This window comes from Apodemus sylvaticus, chromosome 7 (assembly GCF_947179515.1).
Source record: "Apodemus sylvaticus chromosome 7, mApoSyl1.1, whole genome shotgun sequence".
NCBI classification, from domain to species: Eukaryota; Metazoa; Chordata; class Mammalia; order Rodentia; family Muridae; genus Apodemus; species Apodemus sylvaticus.
In genome coordinates this window covers 52,845,305-52,857,524 of record NC_067478.1, presented here as the reverse complement: position 1 = coordinate 52,857,524, position 12,220 = coordinate 52,845,305, and the positions used below count along the sequence as shown (strand labels likewise).

The 12,220-nt window shown below is 38.3% G+C and overlaps 1 protein-coding gene across 1 annotated transcript in view; it reads right to left on the bottom strand.

The window, feature by feature from the left end:
• Nucleotides 1-1,146: 1,146 nt before the first annotated feature.
• Nucleotides 1,147-12,220, bottom strand: part of Hcrtr2 (hypocretin receptor 2) — a 97,201-nt gene continuing 86,127 nt past the window's right edge. The window contains exons 5-8 of the mRNA XM_052189421.1: nucleotides 8,692-8,912; nucleotides 5,527-5,648; nucleotides 3,509-3,731; nucleotides 1,147-1,201 (exon numbers count right to left, since the gene is read on the bottom strand). Of these exons, the coding sequence (XP_052045381.1) occupies nucleotides 1,147-1,201; nucleotides 3,509-3,731; nucleotides 5,527-5,648; nucleotides 8,692-8,912 (621 nt within the window). The remainder of the gene's footprint in view (nucleotides 1,202-3,508; nucleotides 3,732-5,526; nucleotides 5,649-8,691; nucleotides 8,913-12,220) is intronic.

The window sequence follows — 12,220 nt, the reverse complement described above, 5'->3', positions numbered from 1 at the left end:
TTCCTACTTATATAATGACCTTAAAATCCCATTATTTTGCTTCAAGAAATGTCGAATCTATTTGAAAATAATCTAATGGAATTTATGCTTTTGCTTGAGACATGAAGTAGAAGAGGGAGCTGTTGAAACTTATGTACTGCTGAAAGGTTTCTAATTGTAAGGATTAGCCATGTTTCTTGAAATGCAGTTAATTCCTGTTACGTTTCACAGCTAATGCAAACCTGATATTGTTACATTGTATCAAAGTGCTAATAGCCCTCATTTCAGTTATGATTAGTAACAACTCTAGACACATTCAGATTGTCACTTATAAGCATAGTTAATTATTCATCCTGAATTAATGTGTACGGGGGTGAAACTAGGTATTATTGTGCCTAACACATTTGCACTGAACTTTTCAATAGTTTATAACTACTTAATTATTCCACATTGTGGAAAATTTAGAGCTCATGTTTTCTCTCTCACACAAACTTGGGTTAATAGATAACCCCCAAAATATCAAGGTTTTCATGATATTATAAAAATTCATAAATCATTCATCTCATATATATTTGGTAAAATTATTACACCATCTTATTAGTGACAAAAGTAGTGATATTGACATCTCACATCGAAGGCTGGAAATACAAAGGAAATAAAGATAGGTCAGTGTCCAATGTTCAGCATAGCTCAGTTCCAAAACAAAACTTTCCTATGAAGTCTCATTTGCATCGTTAGCACACAGTGAAGTAGTTAAGCACCCCAATAGCATTGCTATGTTTGGGGGTCCTCCTGCTTTATTTTTTTAACCATTTGTCCTATGAAGATCACCACATTAATCCAAGTCTCTCGGGATTCACGAGCCCTAACGCTGAGAAGTATATACACAGTTCATGATTCCATCCCTTGCATATCATTTATGCATATGTTTTATTCATCAGTTTTCTTCTAGGCAACAATTATTCTTGAACATGAATGGCTTCCACAAAACAGAAACTTTAGTAAATAAAAACTCAAGTCATCTGGGTCATGTATAAAGCTCATAAGCGCCTTAAGGTCCATCTTCTTTAACATCATACTAAGACCACAGTGGCAATTGTTTTGTAAACCATTATCTCTTTGAGAAGCCGTGAGTGAGATTCCATAAGGATGCTCGGGCCTCTTCTCTCACACCTCCAGCCAGGCGGACAGGAGTGAAGACGGTACTCCCTGCTGTAGGTACCTGTGCGGCAAAAGACTTTATTTCACATGGGCTAATAAGTTGAGTCCAGGAGACACCATTTAGAGCAGTGGTTCTCAATGCTAAAGTGCTTCGTAATCATCCATAGGATTTGTAAGGGCCTACATTTCTGGGTACCAAACCCACAAGATTCAGGTTCAGGAAGTTTGAGATACATATTTAATATTAACTTCTGTTAAATGTGGATGTTGCTGGTTGCAGGGACGACATTGCACTGAGGATCACCAATTTAGAACACAGAAATTCTGACTTCTGGTGGGCCATACCAATACCATCTCTCCTCTCCTTTTTGGACCTCTCATCCTTTCCTCTCCCCATGTTTCTCTCCATTTCTCTCCACCCTTTCCACTTAAGGCCTCTCCTCTTATTGATATAACACGAACTATCATCTTGGGATCTAATACTGTCTCACAGCTTAGAGTTAATGAACTCAATTATATTGGAGAAAATCATTATATCATGCTTACTGAGCTTCAAGGCTATTAAGGCGTATTACCAAAAAGATTTGAAGATAACTTCAAATCTTAAAGTGTTAACTGTCATCACGATCAGAAAATTACAGCTCTCCTTGCATGTAGTGTGTGGTAGACAAAGCTCTCAAAAGGGAGAAAGGAGACATTGAAAGTGATTGTGTTCATAGATACAGAACATCATGATATTCAGCCATATAATTTTGATAAACCTCATAGAAGAGGGTAGTCCTGGCTTAGCATACTAAAAGGCACATGGTAACAAAATCCTAAACGCTTGAAAAGAAAGTATGGATAATTTGGATGTGCTATTTTTCTCTGAGATTAAAGAGTTGGGGAAAAGGCAAAATGGCAATATAAGTATTTTCAAATAAAATCTCTCTCAAATATTAAATATATCCTGTTTCTTTATAATCAGAGTGTCTACATACTACTACTACACTATAGGATGAGGAACAACTTGATATGTACACTTTTGAATTCTTAATTTAGAAGTACATATTTACATGATCAAAATTTTGCAGAGAACGAATTTGAAATAATCATTTCAATCCCATAATTTAAATATTTACAAAATATACTCTAGAGTTTCCACTTGTGTATGAGTTAGTATCAAGCCCTCCACTTTCCCAGTTTCCTGTCTCTTAGCCTCAGGCATGCTAAAATTAGTAACACAGAGAGTGTAATGTAATTAAATGGGGGTGGGGTGGGGGTTGTAACAGTCCTGCCAGTGTTGTGGTGGGGACCACCGTCTTTGGTTGTGTGACTTCTCTGCCATGCCTGGGAATCTTCAGCCTTCCTCTCTCACTAGACTACAGTAAGCTTGGTTCATGTATTTGATGTTGCTCGTTTTCATTGATGAGATTTGAACCCCAGCCTAATGCCAGCTGCTAGCGAAATGCTCAGCCATTTACCCCTATCTCAGACCTAGGGTACAGCCCTTCTTGAGCCCTGTCTGCAGCCTCTTCCACTCACTTCCATTACCTATCATACAGTCACATTCTTAGTCCAGCAAGGCTGACTAACTCATTGTCCTTAACTAGAAGAATAATCTGATTTTTACCTCTTAATTTAAATTTTAGATCCTTCCTCAGAGATGAAAATGATTGTGTATTAGCAGTTGCTGCAATTTTTTTACTTTAATACAGTCATTTTGATTCTGCATTTTATACACACATACACACACACACACACGCACACACACACAAATATTATATATTTTAAGGTTATAAACCTGAGAACATTTAATAAATGCAAAATAAAATCGGTGGCAAATTAAGCTTAATCATATATTTCATGTAATTTGGAAAGATATACTTGGAATATATACAAATTATAAGCTTTTCCATTAATTCTCCCAGGTAGCACATTGTAATAATAGTTTTTGTGATTTTTTTAAAAAAGTTAAGTCAATTAATTTTGCTTATTGTTAACTAAGAGTTAATAATTCTTACTTCCTTTATTAATGATTAATTTTTTGGTGGTTCTTAGTAATTTAAATTGTTAAATTAACAAGTGGTTATAGAAAGAATTAGAAATGTTCAAATCCTTAATTGCCACAAACTTCAGTTCACAGAATTAAGAAAAAAATAACATGAAATAAATTCAGCTCAATTTAAACTTATAACATGTTCGAGTAAATGGTTCAGAAAATATTTCAAATTTGGTTTTTATTTCCAAAGAGTGATCTATTAAAAAAAAATGGATTGACAAGTAATTTTAAGTTTAGATCGCTTGGATACTAAAACTTCCGTTCACAGAGTTTGTATAAAAGAATAGATTGAGTCGGGTATCCTCATCATAGCAATAAATATTCTACCAGTTTTGAAGCGGTCCTGCCCCGTTGGCTGCTGGGAGTGTGCAGATGCTGGTAAGGACCACGTGCTCTGAGAGTTTTGATACATTATCAAAGTTGCTGATCTGAGTTGTCAGGGACTTCCTGCTCTCGGTGCTTGTGCGTCCCCTGGTGAGGCTATCTCCTTGGCGATGATGAACCCCAAGACAACAAGAAAAGGCAGCTTTAAATTCCTCTCGAAATTTTCCTGGCAGACCAGAAAGAATGAAAGAAAGTGAATTATGCATAAACAGCTCAACACCTAATGGGCAGGGTACAAATGAGTCGTTCTCTTGAGCCAAGCTAAGAGTGAGGTGGAGCATTTTGTATCAATAAAGGAAATAGAAAAAGGAAATTAAACGATGAAGTATTTTCATATGTACTACTTGGCATTTGTTTTCTTTCTTTAAAGGCAACCCCCACTGTGTTTCTCGAGTTAGTTTTTAACCCTGTAATAATACCAAATGGCTCTTAGGAAAAGTTTGCTTAGGCTTTCAGTTGCTTCAAAAGCAATGAAATCTACCCTGTGTATAAGCAAGAACAGAGATACATTATATTCTAAGGATGTTGGTATCATAAGAGTTCAACAAAACAAAACAAAAAAATACACTGAAATATTTATGAAAAAAAAAAACCTGTTTCATAATCCAAGAGTGGCAAAATAAGAAAATAGTGAAACTGGAAAAATCTGAGGAGGTAGTTATCTTTAAACTATGAATGAGAGTTTAGGTAGTTGAGAAAGTGAAATGATCTCCTCTATCAGAGAACGTAGGGCATGATAGGAAACTGTCCTTGCTTCTCTATGTGCCTAGGTCTCTCTGTGCACTAGGCTGCTGAGCTGATTGTTCACAGACCTAGGACAATGGCAGACACACACCACGGGGTTGTCAGTGGCCTCCCTATCTCCTCTGGACCTCATCCCAGTCCTCTGCCTTGCTCTGTGTCTGTGTCTTCTATTGCAAACACTTGTCCCCTCATTTCTCTCTGGGTCTCACCTACCCAGTGCAAGGCCAGAGCACTAGTCAGGGTGATTATTTCAAAGTGGCAAAATCCCTTTTCAGAAATTAAGTTAGTTGTGCTTTTCTTTTAGCAATTATAACTTTTTTGATATTATAAAATTCATATTTCTAGGCTGCCATGAGATATTTTAGGAAATGTATGTAATTTTCAAGGCTTGAATGGAATTAAATAGATGCAAATGTTCATTATGCATTCATGGTAGAAACATTTAAAATTCTTCTTTTTTTTTTTTTTTTAAATTTTTGAGACCTATAATGGAACCTTCTATTTGTAGTTATCTCTCTAGAAAGTCTATCCCTATCTGGCTGTTGTAAGCACTTAAACAAATCAAGCAAACCAAAAAGACAACATGAAATTGAAAGATACATACTGTTTATTAAATATCTAACAAAAAAGTAAAAATAAATACATCAAAAATATATGTGTAAAATGACTATATTGTTAGAAATGAAAGTAAGAAACAAATAACCAAACATTTGGAAATAAAACAGTACAAAGATGTGGCTAAACTAATCACAGCATAATTCTGATATGGTCACTTGGTTTTCAAAGTGCTTGTGGATGACCCTCCCCCATAACTTATGGTCAATTTTATAAATAAAACAAACATGAAATTGGTAGGGGTATGTTTGTCGGATTATGAGGAGAATTTGGGGGGAAGAAATAGGGTAGATGAGATCATATCTCATAGTATTTTTATGTGTATACATGTGTTTTTCAATCATAAGTCTGATATAAGGTATGCAAGATACCCATTTTTCCCTTTAACATTTATTCTAAGTTTTCCAAGGAAAAAGATTAGATCATTTTCTCTGATGAGCTAGGAGGCATATATTCACTTTCAAAGTGAAGTCATTCTACAAAAATCTACTCAGGGGCAATCACAGCTCAAACAGGAACGAAGCCCTGTATCTGCTCCAGGGCGTCTGCTCTAGAAGCTCTACCTTCAGTAGAGGCTTAACAAAGAAACGTTGAAAACTTACCACTAAGGAAATTATAAATGATTGGATTTGCAGCACTATTGGCATATACAAGCCAATGAGAAAAAGTGAACCAAGCGTAGACAGTCTCTCTGTCTTCGGTGTGTGTAAACATCCCAAATACTCTGTAGGAAAAGAAACAGAAACGGAAAGTCAAGTCTTAAATCATTGAATCCAAAGGTGTACAAACATAACAGAATATCCAGACCCTGTCCTCTGCAAAGGCCCTGAGGACAGCACAGCTTCTTTTGAATGGTTTCCTGTGCCCACAAGAACACTCCCTCCCCACTCCAGAGAAAAAGTCTCTGTCTTGCAGTCAGGACATGCAAATCTCTTGTCAAGAAGAGAGAGGCTGAATATTTATTTCCCTTCAATTATCTTGTCTCTGAATTACTTGAGTAACTTTCTGTTGGTATTCCACAAGGTACATGTTTTTATTTGTTTGTTTTAATAATATAGGTGGTATGCCTACATGCCTGGGTACCACAGCTTGGTACCCACAGAGGTAAGGAGAGGGTGTGGATCTCCTTTCACTGGAGTTACAGAGGTGGTGAGCTTGCAAGTGGGTGCTGAGAACTGAAGCGTGGTCCTCTGGGAGAACAACAAGTGCTCTGCACCACTAAGCCATCTTGCATCCCATTGTACATGTTTTAATTACCACTCCAAAACTGCACTGTTAAATTCTTCCCACTTTCACCTGTGTTCTTACCAATGCATTATATTTCAACTTCAGTCTTCCCAGCCTTGTTGAAATGAGACCTTACTTATGCAGGCCTTAACTGGTTTTCAGTTCGTAAGAGTCTACATGAGTTTCATGTTTTTATAAATTATGTTAAACTAAAAGGAACTGTTTTAAAGCAATTTTAGCTTTGATTTTCTGGGGTGTGGGCATCAGGCAGAGGACATGTGTCAAGTTCATAGGATAACTATCAAGAATTGATTCTCTCCTCCAGGAGAATCTCTCCTCTCTTCCACCAGGAGGGTCTCAGAGGTTGAACTGAGGCCTGCAGGCTTCATAACCAGTGTCTTATTCACTGAACCATCTTGCTGGCCTCCTCCTTTAAGGCATTTTAAATCTTGCATTCTTTAGTGTGGGGAAACTAGACAGTGGGTAGAAACAAGTTCTGTGAAGACTTGATGACCTGAGTTCTGATTGCAGGTACATGTACAAACCCTGATAAAATAGTGTACATCTGTAATCCCAGCAATCCTATTGTGAACCAGGAGATGGAGACAGAAGACTCTCCTGGAAGCTCATAGGCCAGCTAGCCTGGGGATATAGCCCAGCTGCAGAAACAAGAGTAGTCCTGCTTCAAAAGACATGGAAAGCCAGAACTGGCCCCCATAGGGTTTCCCCTTGTACTCTAACATCCACACCTGTGCTATAACACGTGTGCAACAGCAGCAGCAGCAGCAACAACAACAACACATATACACACACGCAGTACTAAAAAGAAAAAAAAAACTCACTGTATTATATTCTTAGAAATTCCCATTTCTCTTTTGTAGAATTTGATAACTATATTCACTACTCAGTAAGTCCTAAGATGAAAAGACATTGTGTTCCCTCCTGGAGGCCCCATCCCTGATTATGTGATTTGTATCTTATGTTTTTCTTTCTAATGAGAGGGTACGCAATAGAAATTAATTTCAGGGATGAAGTGATGCTCTTTAGAGTAGTAGAAGTTCACAAATAAACATAACAGAAGTTCATGAATAAACACACAGTGTGAAAGAATGTTGTTAAATTAAATATATAATAAGATGCAACTTCTGGTTCAAAATTTCTGAAATACTAGACCAATAAAAATCACTTTGAAAGAAGGAATGAGGAGGGAGAAGGGAGGGGTTTCAAATGTAGGGAGAGCCAGGGGAGAGAAGGCAATCATTGGTGGGGTGAGGAGGGGCATGCTGGGAGATGGGGAGTGGCCACAGAGGATCTATTGGAGTAACTCTGGCTGAGACTCCTAGCGGTGGGGGATATGGATTCTGAAGTGGCCATTTTCTGTAGCCAGGCAAGATTCTCAGTGGAGGGATAAAGACAGCCAACCACCTACTAAACCTTTGACCCAAAATGTGTCCTGCCTACACAGGACAAAGGGACAGAGCTAGAGCAGAGCTGGAGGGAATAGCCAACTAATGACTGCCCCAAATTGAGACCCATCCCATAGACACCATAAACACGAATGATACCGAATAGACTCATCCCTCCTTTCTCCTGTCCCTCCTCTTCCTTCCTTCTCCTTTAAAAAAGCTGTATTCAGCAAAAACATTTTCAAAATCATTTTAAAATGTTTGTGTGTGTGCCTGTGTGTGTGTGTACAAACACACAGATTGCTCAAAAACTTTTAAAAAAGTTTTAAATTATACTTAGATTTCTTTCCCGCCCTGAAAAGGAAGCTATTCAATTTAGAACAATAAGACGAATATTATTGACAAGAGCGCATCTGGAAATAACTAGAGGGAGAGGTGCAAATGCCAAGACAGAAGAAATTCAAACGTGCATCCCACGGAGTGCTAAATCCATTTTCAAAATCTTTGATCTGGATTGGTAAAGAAACCAGGGAAGCCGGAGGAGAAGGAGGAAGAGGAGGGAGAGGAAGGAGAAGGGGAGGGAGAGGAGGGGTAAGTGGAGGAGGGAGGGGGAGAGGACAGGGAAAGGGGAGGGGAAAGGAGGGATGAATCTATTCAGTATCATTCAAGTTTGTGGTGCCCTTTTTCATTAATTTATTTGTTCACCTTACATCTGGATGGCACCCCGACCCGATCCCCCCACCCCGTTACAAGCCCCTACCCCGCACTACCCCCTCACATTCTCTGAGAATAGAAAACTCTCCTTGGGCACCGCTCCACCCTGCGAATTGCCTGCCTTCCCCCCCCCCCGCCCCCCCATCTAAGCCTTAGCTGTCAACAATGCGAAGTTAGGAAAACAATCCTTTTATCTGCCATTCAACTGAGCATCTTCATCGACTGAAAGAGTGTATTTCCTGACTGTGCTAGAAGGCTGGTATTGCTTTAAGTGCCCAAAGAACACCATCAGCTCAAACAACTGAGTTGATTGGCCAGGCAAAGTACTTAGGGAGAGGGGGTTTTGTCTGTTTAGAAAGAAAAGAGTTCTTAATTAAAATGCCAAGCTGCCTCATTTTTAAATAAACGCACAGGTTTTACCTCTTTAGCACATTGAGGATGCTGATTGGTAGATAGCAAATTGCAAAGACCAGAAGAACAACCATGAGCATCCGGGCTGTTTTCCTTCGTGCTCTGATCTGCTTTATCTCAGCAGCAACAGCGCTAATCCGGGCCTTGCTCTGCTGTCCGGACCCCCGGGGCTGAGAAACCGGCTGTGGCTGCTTCCATTTTCTCTGAACCACAGAAGAAGTTCCAGGAATCTGAAAGGAGACGGGATCCCTCATTGTTACTTAGCAAAGTTCTACATAGAAGGTGTAACCTCAAGTAAAGTTTAAGAAACAGAGGTTTGGAGTTTGAAATTTTCATCTCTACAAAGCACTGGCTAGGCAGAGTATGTTCTTAGCACACATTTAGACAAATGCCAAATAGGTATTTGTCTTGGGAAAAGATAAAAGCAAGCTTACGTTGTTCTTGTGTTAAAACACAATAATCTTGTCAAGGTCTGAAGAGAACAATAAAGAATATATACCCTTATTAAACAGAGAAGAGACATGGAGAGAAGAATGAATGCTAAGAAAATTCAGATAGTATGATTTCATTATAAATTCTAAATTCAGATGTCGCCTCATCGGATAACAGACCCCCATCTCACCCCACACACGCACCACCGAAAAACACCAAAAAACTTAAATGAAAATTTGATGCATCGATACTGCCACCTGCTGTCGTGTAGAGACACGGCACCTAACCAGCTATTTTATAAGGTTTTCTGTCTCATGAGACAAAGCAAATGTAAGTGTAGAAGGAACAAAAAACTACTCTTCGTGATTTACTGCTCTCACTTACAAAATTACTTGAAACTAATTTTTGCAATTTTCCCTTCTTGAAAGCACCGAGAATCTGTCCAGGTTTTACACTAATATTTCAAATAGCCACGATTTGTAGCAATAACATTACACGCCGAGCGTTCCCTTTGATTTTTCTGTTGGTTGATAATAGCAGAAAGTTCTGCCAAGTATAATATTTTCTTAATTATAATCTCATGAAAATTGATAGATCTTAGCAAAATATTAAAATGCAGCTTGTGCCTCTTTTTGTGTTGTTTTTTAAAGATGTGCCAATAAGAACACCGCGGGGACAGCTTGATTGTGTTACAGTTACTCAGCCGCTACTTTTATCTCTGCGCCGCACACAGTACAGAGCAGTGCGTTCCCGTGGCCTCTCGGAATGAAGGTTACGCTGAACCCGTGGCTGTTTACACTACGAGATCAAAGTCTATTAGAGAATCTTTCATTTGAAAATGGAGCTTTGCTTTGATGTCCAAACAGATGAGTCTCATTACATGAGACCCCACTTGACTATCTTCTTGGTTTAGGAGATCAATCACACAGATGAAAACCTGCACTGAGACAGAAACTTCTCAGAAATGGGCGGGGCCATCTTACCAAACCACTAGCTGGAGAGATAAAGAACTACAAACGCTCCCATCTCGATGATTCTGCTTTTATATTCCTAAAAAGTTTTTCAATTTTTATTTTGCGTATATGAGTGTTTGGCTCTCTTGTGTATCTGTCCGTCACACATACACCTGGTGCCTGAAAAGGTCATAAAAAGGTATTGGATTCCTTGGAACTGAAGTTGGATGGTTGTGAGCTGCCATGCCTGTGGTTGGAATCGAACATAGACTTCTGCAAGAGTAGTCACTACTCTTAGCTGCTGAGGACCTTTTCAGTAATGTGGCTCTCCTTTACAAAAAATAATTTTGAAACAATTGTTTTAGAAGTAACATTAGATCTTAGAATGTTTCAGAATAATTTTATCACAAAAGCAGATAAGTGTCCATAAATGGTCTTGAAGCAGTTTCTAAATAAAACCACAAAGATCATTCTATTCTTGAACGTTCCCACGAAGGGAGAACCAATATTTTGCCCAATGATGACTTTGTCAAGTATCAAAAACATTTCCATGAAGAGAAAGTGGCCCAGGGGCCAGAGTTGTGGTCCTTGCAATGAAAAGAGACATGTGCTGATGTTAATCTCAGATAACAGCCTGAAGGCAGAAGAGGCTTAATCCTGCAATTCCTTCTCCACTGATAAACTGCTGAGAAGCAGAACAGCACAAGGGGGACAGCAGAAAATTTATCAGGCATCATTACGTCAACTGACATTCAAGAACTGTACATAACCTTAAGTCATGTTCAGTGTGTCCTTAAAGGTAAACTATGAATAGCATTTTATAGATTTGATTGAGAAGATACTAAGTAGAAGAGAGCAAAATATTTCAGACCATATGTCTAATGTAGAACTTCAAAACACACCTTATTTTCAATCGTGAAAGGATTTCTTTTGAAAGTTTATATACAAGAGAGTAAACACTTTTTTGTGCATTTTTATATGCATGTGTGTGTGCATAAGCACTGGAGGTCAAAGGACAATGGAGGATGGCATTCCTCAGTTGATATCCATCTTATTCTTTAAACAGGATCTTTTGTTTGTTGTGGAATTTGCCAAGTAGGCCCACCTGTCTGCCTAGTCAACCTTGGGGGATCTTCCTGCCTTCCCTTCTCCAGCACTGAGGTTACAACTGTGTCCCATGCTGCCCAGATTTTTTTTTTTGCATGATGTTGGAATATTAAACTCTTGTCTTTATGCTTCCAAGACAAGAAATTTGTAGGCTGAGCTGTCACTCCAGGCCCCTAATTTTTGAATGCATGTCTTATAACAAAAAAGCACTAAAAATGATTTAAAAAAAGCGAGAAAAGACACATTCCAAGAGTTTGTCCTTATGGAAGGTCTTTCACCAAAATGTCAACAAGAAACTTTCTACCTAACTGGAGAAGGCAAATCATAGCAATGCATGTTCATTATAGTCTAAACGAACTGTGTAAACTGTCTTTGATATTAAAAAATACTGCAATAAAAATATGAAGAATAATTATTAGTTAAAAGTACCATGCAAATGATGAATATTGAAGAAGAAATAAAATGCTAGCCAGATGCGGGGCGGGGCAGGGGGGGCTTTCATGTTTCTGGATTGGCAAAGATAATTTAGTGAAAATGGCCATATTAATAAAAAGTAATCATCATATTCACTGTAATCTGCATCAAAATTCCGGTGACATTCCTTAGATAACTAGAAAATAATCTAAAAAATATCATAATCAAATATAAACACAACTATGGGTAGAAAAAAAACTCTAAACAGAAAGAATACTGTTAAAGATAAAATAGTACCCAACTGTAGACTGCTATAGAAACATAGTGAAAAAATCAGCATGGTACTGGCTCATAAACAGACATGCACACCAATAAAACAGGATAAAGAACCCACTGACAAATACACAGCATTGCTACATAAATCTGAAAAGGACATCAAGAACATACACTGGAAAATGGCAGCCTAGTCAAGAGATGGCATTGACAAAGCAATATTTACAGACTGAAGACTCAACTTAGATCCACATCTTCATCCTTGTACAAAAGTCAATTCAAACTGTTTAAAGATGAAGATGTAATTTTATTTTAACTCTCTCTCTCTCTCTCTCTCTCTCTCTCTCTGTGTGTGTGTG